This window comes from Nipponia nippon, unplaced genomic scaffold (assembly GCF_047370975.1).
Source record: "Nipponia nippon isolate SJK-2023a ecotype South Korea unplaced genomic scaffold, ASM4737097v1 scaffold_18, whole genome shotgun sequence".
NCBI lineage: Eukaryota > Metazoa > Chordata > Aves > Pelecaniformes > Threskiornithidae > Nipponia > Nipponia nippon.
Window position 1 is genome coordinate 4,107,152 of NW_028262334.1, and position 13,802 is coordinate 4,120,953.

The window sequence follows — 13,802 nt, forward strand, 5'->3', positions numbered from 1 at the left end:
CACCTTTTTTTTTTAAAAGCAGCTCTAAGAAGCCAGTCAGGAACAATGCAGGAAGAACGTGCTTAGGGTAATTTCACACCAAAAGACTCAAACTACATTCTTAAGTATAGCAGTGAGCACTTAATCCCTTTATAAAATTTCCTCTGCTGAGGCACAAAGCATCTTAACACAGGTAAAAAAAGCCTGGTCTTGTTTCAGAAATAGGATTGATTGAACCAAGTACTGCTCAAAGATACACTAAAGAATTCCTTTTCTATTAAAAAAAGATCTGCGTACCTTCCAAAACTAAGCGCTATAGAAGAGAAAAATGTCCTAGGAAAACCCACCACAAATTCAGGTCCTTTTTACTTGGTTCAGATAGTAACTCATCTGTTTTTGCTGTTAGTAACTACAGAAGAGTAAATAAATTAGCATTCAAAACATTTCAGCCTATTGACGTAACAAAATTTTAGGTCATACATTTTATTGGCATGTACTCAGCGTAAGTTTCTGCATGGCCCATTTCTTCTTCATCTTCTTCCTCAGGTTCCTCCTCTTCTTTTACTGCTGGCACTTTCTAGAATAGAGAAATACCTGCATTAGTCAAACAGCACGTTGTTAATACTCTGTGCCCTGGAAATTAATATGGGAAATGAAATGAGCACAAACTTGCACTTGAATGTTTTAACACATGTACGAGATGAACCAGTGAGCAGCTGGGAAAAGTATAGATGGAAATGTAGATTTCTTACACTCTGAACAACCTTTCGAAGACACAAAGTCGGGGAACTTCCTCTCCTTTGCAAGAAAACTGAAGTACTCCAAACTCACATAAGCAGAATTAAAAAAGAAACACTTACAGCATTTTAAATCCAAACTATGACAAAGAAAACTGCCTTGAAAACACAACAGCTAGTTAACAGCCAAAACCTAACTTTCAAGTACTCCCATGAAGTCTCCTGCAGTTTCACATTCATTACGTAAATTCACAACTTCGGGGAACAGCTGTAATAGTCACAGTTCTATCCAGTATTCTCTGAAACCTGACAGTTAGCCATTTTTTACTGTGATCTTGATCCATGTAAATACATGAATATTCTTAAAGTACTCGCTAGATGACAAATCAAAAATCTTCCACAATTACTAACTCAATGTTTAACATAAAAAAGTAATCTGAAAATCCTTCTGTATGCTAGTCACTAAGGAGCACTGTTCACCACAATCTTCAGCCTGATTCTAGCTATCAGCAAAGATGCTGAAACTCAAGTGTTTATAGCACCAGAATGTATTTTTATTACATTTAGACAATTGAATGATACTCAATTTACATCTTATATCAAACTGCCCAGAAGGTCAGCCATGCTAGAGAGAGTCTTCTACTTTCTTTGTTGCTAGTTATACAAACAGGGACATTTTGAAAGAAAATGTTTTAAAACATAGAACAAGTGATATGCTGATCAGCTTTAACTGGAGCATACTCCTCTTTGTCCACACAATGAAGTTCTGTTAAGGACAGTAATTTCTTGAAATTGTCATTTACTATATAGGTAGTCTGCTCCACACAGCTATTACTTTTAGTCATCTAAGCAAGTATTCATCTAGTGGAGAAACTAACCTTTTGAACAAACAGATGCACTCGATAATTCTACCACACAAAAGACATATTAGTAGCTACCGAAACTAGTCACAGGTGGTTGTGGCCAATAAAATATACATTCATTTGGCAAATTAACCATTTGTACTACTTACCATAGTAGGTGAAAAACTTCTCATTTTAATATCATTTATCCATATTCTTGCTACCTCTTTTGTGGAAGCCTCCTTCTTCACTGCACCATTGCTTAGATCGGCTACAAAAGAAAAGCTGTGTTTTTACAGGAATTCCCTCCAAATATCGACTCAAATTAACATCCTTCTCTATTAATGAACTGGAAGAGAAGCTTAAAATGTCCAGTAGCAGACTGATGCTTCAAGAACACGAGCAAGATTTTTGTCCAAATTAAAAAGTCTCCGAGCAAGGAGTTAAATCCTGTTACTTCTCTGACTGAAGAAGTTTCCCATTCAATACCACTCCATCTGACACAGTTGTATATTAGTTTCAGTATTTAAAAAAAATATATATATTTTGGACCTTCACCAAATGTATACATCTCATTTAGAAATACTCCATCTTGTGAGTCTTTGAAGTTTAACAGCAAACCAGAAAGCCCAGTGTTTCAATAGAAATGGACTTACCTGGCCTGGTGGCATTTACCACCTTAGGAGAAACTACAATTATTTCTGTAAAACAAAAAGTCAACACTTTGGACCCAATTGTTTAAAGTTTATAACAGAATCCTTCAAGAGGACGATTTATTAACTTTCCTGTCCTCGGCCACATTTGGAAGCAACTGCCAATAAGGCTAAGTACAGAACTAAAAAAAATTAACACAAGGATAGATGTAAAACATTGAAAGCAGCTGTCAAGCTTCCATCACATTGACAGTCAATGCATGTAATAAATTTAGCATAATTGCCCCTAAAAAACCAATTAAAACAATTGCACAAATAAAGTTTTCCTCAAAGAGGTTGCATAATTTAACTTTTTAATATTTTCCAATCTAGAACTCCTGCTGCCTGAATTATATGAAAAGACCACATTTCCTTCCAAGAGCTCCTCTGCCCTTGAATTTTCTACAAGTATTTGTCAATTTTTTTTTATAAGCACAAAGAAAGATCCGGAAACACAAGCACACAAATAAGATTAGAAATGCAGTTCTAGAAGTTGCATGTCTCCTTTTCACTTAACACAGAAGCTACAGATTCAACTATTTTCTGCAGCTGTGCCACTACAACAGCTATTGTGTATTGACGTTACCTATGACTTATGTGCTTGTGAGTTTTCATTTAGCACAAAGGGGATAAGCCAGTCCTAGAAAACCTTCTCCCCCTCCTCTTCCTCACTCCTTTACACCCTGCCCCAACTTCAACTGGTGTCTCAACTTCAATTTTTGTCAACCACTCCATAACAGAAAGCAATGAAACAAGGAAGCACATTCTTCTTTTTGGTTCAGTCCCGACAGCTTCATTTATTGCACACTCTATCTGCATATGAAAAAATAGGTTATTTCCAACCCCGCCTATAAAATCAGTAAATCTTATTTCCGAGACAATGAAAATATAGTAATCCAGAAAAAGCCTGCCTACCTTTCAGAAAAAGCAGCAATAGTGATATTTTCAAACTCAACTAGTCTGATCTTAACTTCATGCTAAAACCAAAATAACTTGAAAGAATTAAATCATAAAAATACACACACATGCAGCTTTTCCCTTATATTAAGCTGACCACATATTAGAAATAACATACAAGGGAAGATTACAAAAGGAATCACAAAATGAAGATTTGGAGTATGGTAACAAAATACTTGTGGCATTTCAACTAACACCACATTTAAGAAGTAACACAGAAACAAACAGCAAGTTTAAGTTTTTAAGACTTAAGTTTTTAAACAATAGATCTGATACCTCCCATGAAACATACAGGGACAGAGATTTTCTTTCACAGGAGATGCTTTACAAAAACACCCTATCATAGGAGTACTAGCACGTACTACAGATCTAGTTTGGAAGATGCCAAAAAAGAAGTACTCATTTGTCATAGTTCCACAGCAAGTATACCGTAGAAAAACTGATGTATGCTCAAGTAAGATAGCTAAATCAACTTCAGTAATGTTCATGAATTAATTTTACCAATCTGTCAGCTGCAATCTAAAATGTAGTTTTCCTCATTCCTTGCAGTAAATCAAGAGCTTAAAATTTTTTAAAAGCCTGTTATTTTGTATTACTTCACCCTGAATTCTAACACCATTAAAGTTAGAATAGAATTTATCAGGTTTTCTGGACCATTTCATTTTACTGTGATATTCCACTAATCAATGAAAATACAAGCTGTGCAAAGATCTTCACATTATATTCCTTCACTATTTGTCTAAAATACTGTAATTATGAAGAAAGAAGAAAACTCACTTGCTGCTGTTGCTACTGGTTGGGCAATATTAGGAGGTGGCTTCAATTTCATGAGTTCATTAAGACTATTATTCTTTAGCAGATCTTTCAGCTGAATCTGGTCCTTTGAAGGTGTAGTGGTCAAGGCATTGCGTACTGCTGGTGCTGCAACCGAAGGTCGAGTAGTTGTGCTGGTCTGAATGATTTTTGCTACAGTGATAGTCTGCCTCGTAGTTGTAACAGGTGTCGTTTTTGTCATCACTATTGTAGTCCCCAAAGTTGGAAGCTGATTTATTTGATTCAGCACAAAGGTTGTGGTGGATGGTGGTTGCTAGCAACAAAGAACCAGAGAAATTTTCAGAAGACAGTGGAAAAAAAACCACACTTTATTAGCCTTTCATCTAGAGCATAGGAGTCACCAGTTTCTAAGAGACTCTTGTAATGTCTTCACATAACATGCTGAAGATGCTGGAGTAATTATCTTGTGGTGCAACAGCCTGAGCAAGAAGGGTCTATTAATCAATATATTGTCATACGTATTTTTGAATAGTATTTTTAAATTTTAATTTAAGGTAAAGGAAAGGAAATAAAAGAGTAGGACGAAGGATTCATCACCTAGGCACAAAACGTGACTACTACAGGTAGAGGAACCCTGAGCTGAAGAGACTTTCCAATATATAAACTAGCTGCACAATTGTTGAGTAAATAGATATATGCGCAGCCTTTTTCAGACACACTGCACTACACCTACCTTCCTCCAGATCCACTTTTTATATTCTCATTTCAGGTGCAACCACCAGACTATGGTGCTCAGAATTATCTGCAGCTGGAAAAGGTGGTACGCAGTTCGGGTATAGGAGACAAGTTCACACAACCTCCCTATCCCCAGAATTTGCATGCAGAGGAAGTAAAAGGCACACGGGACACCTCAAAATGTTGTTCTTGAGTACTGCTTTGTCCTCCTCTGTGCTCCTTGTCATAGAAATCATATCAACCCACGGGTACAATAAGCTTTCACAATCTCAGTACAAGTAGGACTGAGACAATGGCCAACTGGCATTTTACAGTCCCACCTCTTTTGTTTCATTTTACTAATATACTGTATTGGGTTTACGTGGCAAGGTTTTGGTAACGGGGGGGCTACAGGGGTGGCTTCTGTGAGAAGACACCAGAAGCTTCCCCCACATCCGATGCAGCCAGTTCCACCCAGCTACAAGAAGGACTCGCCGCTGGCCAAGGCTGAGCCTATCAGTGATGTTGGTAGCGCCTCTGTGATAACATATTTAAGAAGGGGTAAAAACTGCTGCACAATCAGCAGCTGGGAGACAGGAGTGAGAATATGTGAGAGGAACAACTCTGCAGACACCAAGGTCAGTGAAGAAGGAGGGGGAGGAGGTGCTCCAGGCACCGGAGCAGAGATTCCCCGTGGTGAAGACCACGGTGAGGCAGGCTGTGCCCCTGCAGCCCATGGAGGTCCACCGTGGAGCAGAGATCCACCTGCACCTGTGGAGGACCCCATACCTGAAGGACGCTGTGACCCCATAGAGAGGAGCTCACGCTGGAACATGTTTTCTGGCAGGACCTGTGGCCATGCGGAGGACCCACACTGGAGCAGTCTGTTCCTGAAGGACTGTGCCCCATGGAAAGGACCCACACTGGAGCAGCTCATGAAGAACTGCAGCCCATGGGAAGGACCCAGGTTGGAAAACTTTGTGAAGGAGCTGCTGGAGCAGGGGAAGAGCATGAGGAAGAAGGAGTGGCAGAGACGATGTGATGATGCCGGGAGTGAAGCTGAGCCCAGGAAGAAGGTAGGGGTGGGGGGAGGGTGTTTTTAGATTTGTTCTTATTTCTCATTATCCTACTCCACTGTTAACTGGCAATAAATTAATTTCCCCAAGTTGAGTTTGTTTTGCCTGTGACAGTAAGTGCTGATCTCCCTGTCCTTATCTCGACCCACAACCCTTTTGTCCTATTTTTTTTCCTCCGCCCCATCCAGTTGAGGAGGGGGAGCGACAGAGCGGCTTAGTGGGCACCTGGTGTCCAGCCAAGATTAACCCACCACATATGCACATACAAAATCCTGAGGTACCAGTTCTTACCCGAACATTTAATAAGGCTGGAGTTGATACAGTCTCTGGTTCTTGTTTCACAGCAGCTGTGGCCTCAGTCTCCAAGCCTAGTTCTAATGCACTAAGTGGCACTGACTGCAGAAGAAAGCAAGCAAGCATCAGGAAACACTCACATTAGCAGGGAAAAAACCTTAAGACTAAATATCCACCCACAAAATGGAATTGAATGGGGAAGTCCTTAACTGTGCTCATTAACAAAGGCTTCACTGAAAACAAAGATCATCAAGTGGTTGATTTCACATTCAAAAGAAGTTAAACATACAACACCTTCTTAGTTAACTGCGGTGAAAATGTGATGCCACTGTTCAACATACTACTGTTCCCAGTCTATATCTGAAATGGTTATGTTCTTGCAGATTGAATGCTGTCATGGAGCTTAAACACCTTATTACATTACACTTTTTGCACATTTTATAGGCGAGCAGCTAGACTCCAGTGATATTGGAGTTCTCCATGGATGCATCACAGCATGCCCCCATTTAATGTCCAGAAGTTAAGTATATTTTTGTTTATACTAACCTCAATAGTGTATTTCAGGTTTCTTTTTTGTATAGAAGTTTACAATTAATTAGCAAGTCATTCTCTAATCTCAGTACTATGATGCAAGACATTTATGAAAACTCCACATTCTTTAACCGTTTGCTATGGATACCACGCCCCCCCTCCCCAATACATCAAGAGGAAGCTCTTATGTCCTCTAGAAAACAACTATGTTCTTGTTTTAACCTGCTGAACAGCTGGAGTTGGTGCTGGACTTGCAAGAACCACATCCGGCGAGTCAATATCAAATAGGTCATTTGGACTGATTCCACTCTCACTCAAAGCAGCAAGCAACAGATCTTGTCCTGGCTCCACCATCTCTAAAAAATCAGAACCATAAATACAAGTTACATTTAATTTTGATTTATTTTGTGCACGCATACACAGTCACATTTAAAGTTCCCTTTCCTGGATTTAAAGGCATACACAATGCAGTCTCTCATACACACCGAGTTTCACTTTCTAGATTTGCTCTGGCTCTTTTGTTCATTTGTAGATTTTTCCTCTATTTTTTTTTTAAAGTCTTTTCAATATACCCACCACATTTAGAAGCAGGAAGAATGAAACAGTTTACTACACAAAATGTTATCATACCTATAAACTTAAAAGGAAACAAAGATGCCTTTTCTGGTCTGCATCGCACTACATTTTTAAGCCTTACAAGAAATACCAAGAGGCAGAAATGGTGAGACTGTATTATGCTAATGATATGTCTTTGTCAGTGAAGCACACTGCACGAGGGAAGCACAATTAAAACTCATTTAGTTTATCTTGTAACAACAAGTTAGCGATAAAAAGCTTATAAGGAAAGCTTTTATTTCTTGCTTGCCATTACATTAGGTAGTAATTCATTCATTGGAGAAATTTTGTTTTGCATAGTGGAAAGAACAAGCATTCCACTATTATAGTATGTTAACGACATTAAATAGGACACTAACATCAGGTCACAGACTCCTTTATGCGTAGGACAAGCAAAATTAATTTCAAAAAGCTATTCTAGACAGTTTTAAAAGTTATTAAAAAAGCCCAATTCTCCATGTTTTAAGATGAAGAGGGAAGACAATGTGTTTTGCTTCCTTAAGAAGGAAGCCCATTTGCCCTAGTACTAAGACAAAAATTAAATGAGTCCACGTAACTTGAGCTGTTGCTTATATATTCTAAGATACACCCCAAGTAGAAATTAATTTCACTTATTCTCCACACCTCCCTGTAAGGCCCACTGGTAACAAGCATCAAAAACTAACAAAGCCGAACACCTACTCTAAAGCAGGTAAGAGGACAAAAATATTTATCAGCATTTTAGATATACTCATTCACAGACTCCAACAGCATTCACTTGCTTATCCTTCTCTACAGGTGCAGCTGAGCCACATCCAGCTGGTTGGTCACACACATTACTTAGCACATTTGGCAGAACAGGTAATTCTTGTAATAAATAAAGCCTCAGGCACTTATTTCGTATTCTTCCTAGTTTTAGTCTGTCCAATAGTAGGGAAAGACCTCCTTTCAGTGGATTAATACCGAGATGGTGGCACAACTGAAGTAGGGGATGCAAGACACTGTGACAAGGGGAAGATGTACTTTTAAGCATCAAAGAGCATACTACCCAAAAGAATACCAAAGCAACAAACAATAATTGGTGCGACTGCTACTGACCACGCACAATCCCATTAAACACCATTTGCTGTGTCAGAACTAGACTCTGCTTTTTTTTTTTTTAAAAAAAAAAAAGGCATTTGAGGTGATCAGATAAACTGGCAGAATGTCCTGGTTTGTAGTTATCAGGTACAGAAGATACTAAGAAATATTAAGACATCTAGCAGATTTAATTAACATGGCAGCTACTTCAAAGGATGTCACCTCCCACTAGTCTGTCTCCTAGAACCCTGAATGGGTCAAAAAAAATGAGTAAGAATAGACTAAGTTAGCTTTACCTTTCAGAAGGATTAAGCCTTCCGTCTCGAAAAAGGGGCCTACATATATGTATTAATTGGGTAGGATAAACCCTTAATTTTCATCAGACTAAAATACTAACAGCAATCATTATATCTAAGTTTAGAAGCTTACAGCTGCAGATGAAGTTTTAGCTTATCGGTACTTTTGGTGTTAGGAACTTCAGAGCAGCCACTGAAGGTGAATTTCTCCACAGAAGGGGAATTAACACAGGTTACCCCACCAAACCAGTGGCTCCGGAACACTTTACAATATGAATCTGGGAAAGAGGCATGAGCACTCTTCCACATAGTGCAACACCCTTGCTCAACATGGTCAAATAAACCAAAAATATCTAATTGTATAAAGGAAAAAAATGTCAGTTATGTCATTATTTAGTCTGCATGTAGTTTTGATCTCGCCAGCTCTAAAAGGTATGACTAAAACTTGGTTGAGAGATAAGCAGCTATACTGAATAGAGGCATGGAAAGTCAGAAGCTTGGGGCTCTGTATTTGAAAGAATACTAGGACAAAAAAGTACTCAAGATAACTTCTAGTCTACTCTTGCAATATATGCAGGAAAGGCCTTTCTATGAAGTTGAGACTCAAAGCAAAACCGAGGCTAGAAAAAAACATGCCACCACACAAAAACATTTTCCCCAACCATCCTAAAATGGTGCCACAACCTATCAAGTTTGTTTCAAGTCAAGTTTAACATATCCACAATGACACTGAAACCTACATTTTTAACCTTTAAAACCACAATGGCTTGGATATCTTAAGACAGTCTCCCCGAGTTCAGAAAAAAACAAAAAACATTCATAGCAGTAATACTTCAATTGCTTACTTCTAAGTTTTCAGGAGATGACTAGTGATAGAAACCAGTATAGCAATTCCTGCAATTCCAGTGTAAGTATCTTCAGTTTCGAAGCACCCCTTTCTTATCAGAGCTCTTTTCACAGAAGAAATCCCCCAGCTGCACCTCTCACATGCTACCCCCAATTTTAACAGTCTTAAAAATTAGCAGTTGCTAACAATCCAGCAAAAAGCTAAGTAAAACAATAGCAATTGTTTATTTGCCTGTCAGACAGTTTGGACAATGAAAGTTTGACTAGTTTCACTTATTTTGTTTCTGTACACTAGGAATAAAGCTGCATTGTTTGAAACTGGAACAAAAGGAATTCTGAACTTCTAGAATTTTTACATTAAAAATCACTGAATACTTAGCACCAATTTTAGGCTTTGTAAAGCTTCCAAGCACCACTGCTGCCCTCCCTCCACCTTCTCCCCATATAGTTTTAATTTAGTAAGGAAATTAAATGAGGGGGAAAAAAAAACCAAACAGGAAAAGCTGCATCGTGATAGCTTAGTTTATTTTTTGTGACATACACTAGTCAAGCCTAAAACGTTATCAAGCTGAAACAGCTCCATGATCCTACAAGGTAGGAGGCTCCTTAGTTAACATAAGTGAAAGCGACTTTATCAAGCTCTGCAGTTCAGCTTTGGCAATACTATATAAGGACCTGTTTGCCACATCTTAAAAATCTCCAAAAGAAAATACTTATAAAAAAGTTGTGAATATTACAAGCTGTTCCCTGAGCATTTCACCAGTCGAAGAACTGTTCTGAACATGCAGAATCTTGCAGATAAGGTAGCCTATGTTTAGTCAGGCTGTCCAATGTCACTGAGCAAGAACGAACCTGTTAGATAAAACTAAAAAAAAAAAATATATATTTATAAAATTTCAACAGTAGTAGTATCTCAATTATTCTCTTTGTATTACAAAAAAAGATATAACCTGCTGCCATTTCAAGAAGGGCTATCAAAACACACCAAACATTTTTTGTAAGGTCCTCTTCTGCTGAAGAATATAGCCTAAAACTTTGATAAAAAGACAGTTTTGCTACCACTGCACATTATGTAAATAATTTCTGATTTAAAGATACAAAACCAGAATGCCATGTTTAATATTATGTCATGTATCCATGCCAACCTGGCTCTCTCCCTCCCTCCATTTTAGCTTTGGTACAAAGAAGCAAAACAAAAAAAAAAAAAAAAAAAGAAAGATTCTAAAACACATGTCAAGCAACCTGCTCTCCATTTCCCCTAAGAAAAATAATGGTAGAATCCTAAACAATGAAAAGGCTTTTGATTTTTAGGTCTGTGAGTTACACGCTGTAACACTGTATACCTAAAGTACTTATTTAAAAATCGTAGTGAACTACAGTATCACAACTTAGCCCAAATCAAACATCACAATCAACTAGGCACTGCTATTTCCAAGCCCTTCGGACATCTGGCCCCTGTGGCACACCCAACCTGCAAACTTAGGTTTTAATGCTTGGCCTGGGACACTAATGTAGTTAAGCAACTCTTATTCTCCTTTTATTGGAAGGATTTTTCCCCACTGGCTTTCTGAGGAATGCACCTCACTTGAAGTACACTGGAAGCCATCTACAGTATCATACACATTCTGAAGTTGTAGAGAAAAGAGCGATATGTCCCCCAAATTCTCTGGCTGTCTAAACTGTGAGCTATTATCAACCTAAAAATTTCACATCTCCATTTGCAGCCTCTCACAACAGAGCTGTAAGGGCTGCTAACCCCCAGTCCCACACAACAGGATTCTCTGGATATCCAGATGGGTTCTGCTCATCTCGCAGCTTTTGGCTCCAGAAGGCAACCTGGGCAACAACAAAAAAGAAAAAAACCCAACCAACTCAATCCCTTCTGGTCCTTTCCAAGTCACCAGCCAATCAAAGAGTAAAACGCTAATTACTGAACTCGCCCATCCTTACATGCTTTAACCTCAAGACTAGTAGTTAACATTGCATTTAAATGTACAAAGTTGACTTTTGATTTTTGTGAAAACAATTCCAATCCTGTAAAAAACCATATCAGTTTTTCAAACACTGGTTACCTCTCTAAAGTCAAAGCTCGTAAGGACACGAGGTACAGGTTCAGGATACTGTGGGATTCAACTCTACCTCAAAACCTCTCTTATGACTGTTTTATCAAGTTTACAGTAGTCAGGATGCACAGTCTAAAAATGTGAAATTCAGAAGTTCTTAAAGAAGCTAAACAATACAATGATCTGGCATGAAATCAGCTTTCAGACTAAATGGTTGGAGGTGATAATTTAACCAGTAGTGAAAGTTTTTAAGAAGTAAAAACCCAGAAGAGATAAGGACAGTATCTGAGCACTGAACCCTTCCTTAGTTTTGGCCTGGGAGTCAGTTCTAGGTGTATCTCAAGGCACAAGAAATGCATTAACCCTATCTGCTGCTTACTTCAATGGCTTTCAGTGTAGCTATCAGCCAGTTCCGACACCAAAGAACTTGCCTGGACAACAAGACAAACTGCCCACATTTTATTTTTAAAGACTAAGATTGCATTCAAATATAACATATCATGCCAATAAGGAAGATATAGAAAAACAATCCAAATGTCATACTATTACACAACTTTTGCCATAGTAAATTCTTTGCTTTACATCGTCAACTTGAGTTTTTCAATTTAGGGCAGAAAAAAAAGCTTGCAAGACATTCATCTATGTATTTAAATCATTTTAATCCAGACACAACCTATGTATTCTAAAGGCAAACAGTCTATCACTGAGTTAATTCTTAACTCTAGAGCAAGTAAAAAAAAAAAAAAAAGAATTTTTTAGCATGAACAAATGACACAATCTAAAGTTATCTAATACATCAATACAACCTTTTTTTTTAAGCATTTAAAGGATCGGCCTCATCTCTAACAGGTATCAAACATCTACAACCAGCTTACAAGCACCTGGAAGAAAGTACAAGAGTTCTAATTTATACCCTCAAACGCAGCGTGGAACCTGGCCAGCTAAAAATATTAACGAAACAACCGAAAAAAAAAAATAGAAGAAAAACCCACAAGGCCTCTTCCCCTTCAGACTGCAGGGGCATTTTTATGTTAAACAATTACTCACCCTAGCAACCTCTGTTGGAGGTGCGCTCGTTAAGAGCCGCTGGACTTTGAGGCCGGGTCTGCGGCCGCGGCGTTCGGCCCCACCGCCGGCTCCCCGGCGGCTGCGGGGCCCCGGGAGGGCTCGGCCCGGAGGGAGGCGGCGGGAGGGAGGCGGCGGGAGGGAGGGAGGGTCCCCGGCTCCCGGCCTCGCCACCGGCCCCGCCAACACGTGTTCCCGACATAAACTTCCGGGTTGGGCCAGAATTGGCTGCGTAATTGTGTCCCATGCGCGACTTTTTTTGTTTTCAGACCTTCACCTCTTTTAAGATCCCTTGAACGGCACCGGGACCCCGGGGAAGGGCGAGAGGCTGCGCCTCACGGCAGCCTTCAGAGCCGCTCAAGCACCGTAAATCACCCCACCACCCCCCCCCTCCTCGTTTCACCACAGCGGCTCCGTTTCAAACCTTAACAATCAACCCAGCCGCGGAAAGAGCGCACAAAGGCGGGCGGCGCGGACCCGGCTGGGAGCCGCCGCCGTCCCGATGCCATTTTGCCCGAGCAGGGCGGACGGGGAGCGGGGGGAGAGGGAGGTCGGCCCCACCGCCGCCCCCGCGCCGCCAGCTCCGCCAACCGCTACCCAAACGCTTCCCCAGGGCCGGGGGGCTTCGCCGCCCGCCCAGGCGGCCCCTCCGCCCCCACACGCCCTCCGGCACAAAGTTTGCCCGACTCCCGGAGAAGCGGCGGCCCCGTCGAGGCGGCGGCGCCCTCCCCCGCACGCCGCGCCGCTCCCGGCCCAGCGGGGACCCCCGGCGGGGACGGCCGCGCGGCCCGCCCCAGGCTGAGGGGGCGAAAGGAGACGCGGAGCTCGCTGCCGGCGCGGCGGCCTCCCTCCCGGACGGCCCCCCCGACACCGCCGCCGCCGGCCCCGCCGCCCGGTGCGCGGCGGCGGGGAGCACTGAGGGGAGGAGACCCCCGGGGGCGCCGCGGCGGCCCCGCCGCGCAGGGAGCGACCCGAGGCGGCCAAGCGGGCGCGCCGCCAAGCGACGGAGCGAGGCGGGACTCACTCTCTCGCGCTCTCGGTCCTCCCGCGGCCGGTCCTGGAAGTCTCCGCCGCCGGCCCCGCCGCCCGCCGCTTTCTAACTCACCGCCGCCATCTTTGCCCTCCCTCCCCTCTCACAGGGGAGGGGGAGGGGAGGGGGGCTGGGGCCACCCCGCCGCGCCGCACCACGTGACCGCCGCCGCGCCTCCCCCCCGCCCGCCGCGCCGCACCCTCCCCACGTGACCCCAGCCGCCGCCCGCCGC

General features: G+C 41.7%; 1 protein-coding gene across 1 annotated transcript in view; it reads right to left on the minus strand.

The window, feature by feature from the left end:
- Positions 1-13,733, minus strand: part of SBNO1 (strawberry notch homolog 1) — a 35,622-nt gene extending 21,889 nt beyond the window's left edge. Inside the window, exons 1-6 of the mRNA XM_087754327.1 lie at positions 13,565-13,733; positions 6,819-6,952; positions 6,063-6,167; positions 3,985-4,294; positions 1,729-1,829; positions 460-556 (exon numbers count right to left, since the gene is read on the minus strand). Coding sequence (XP_087610453.1) covers positions 460-556; positions 1,729-1,829; positions 3,985-4,294; positions 6,063-6,167; positions 6,819-6,950 — 745 coding nt within the window. The 5' untranslated portion in view covers positions 6,951-6,952; positions 13,565-13,733. The remainder of the gene's footprint in view (positions 1-459; positions 557-1,728; positions 1,830-3,984; positions 4,295-6,062; positions 6,168-6,818; positions 6,953-13,564) is intronic.
- Positions 13,734-13,802: the final 69 nt, after the last annotated feature.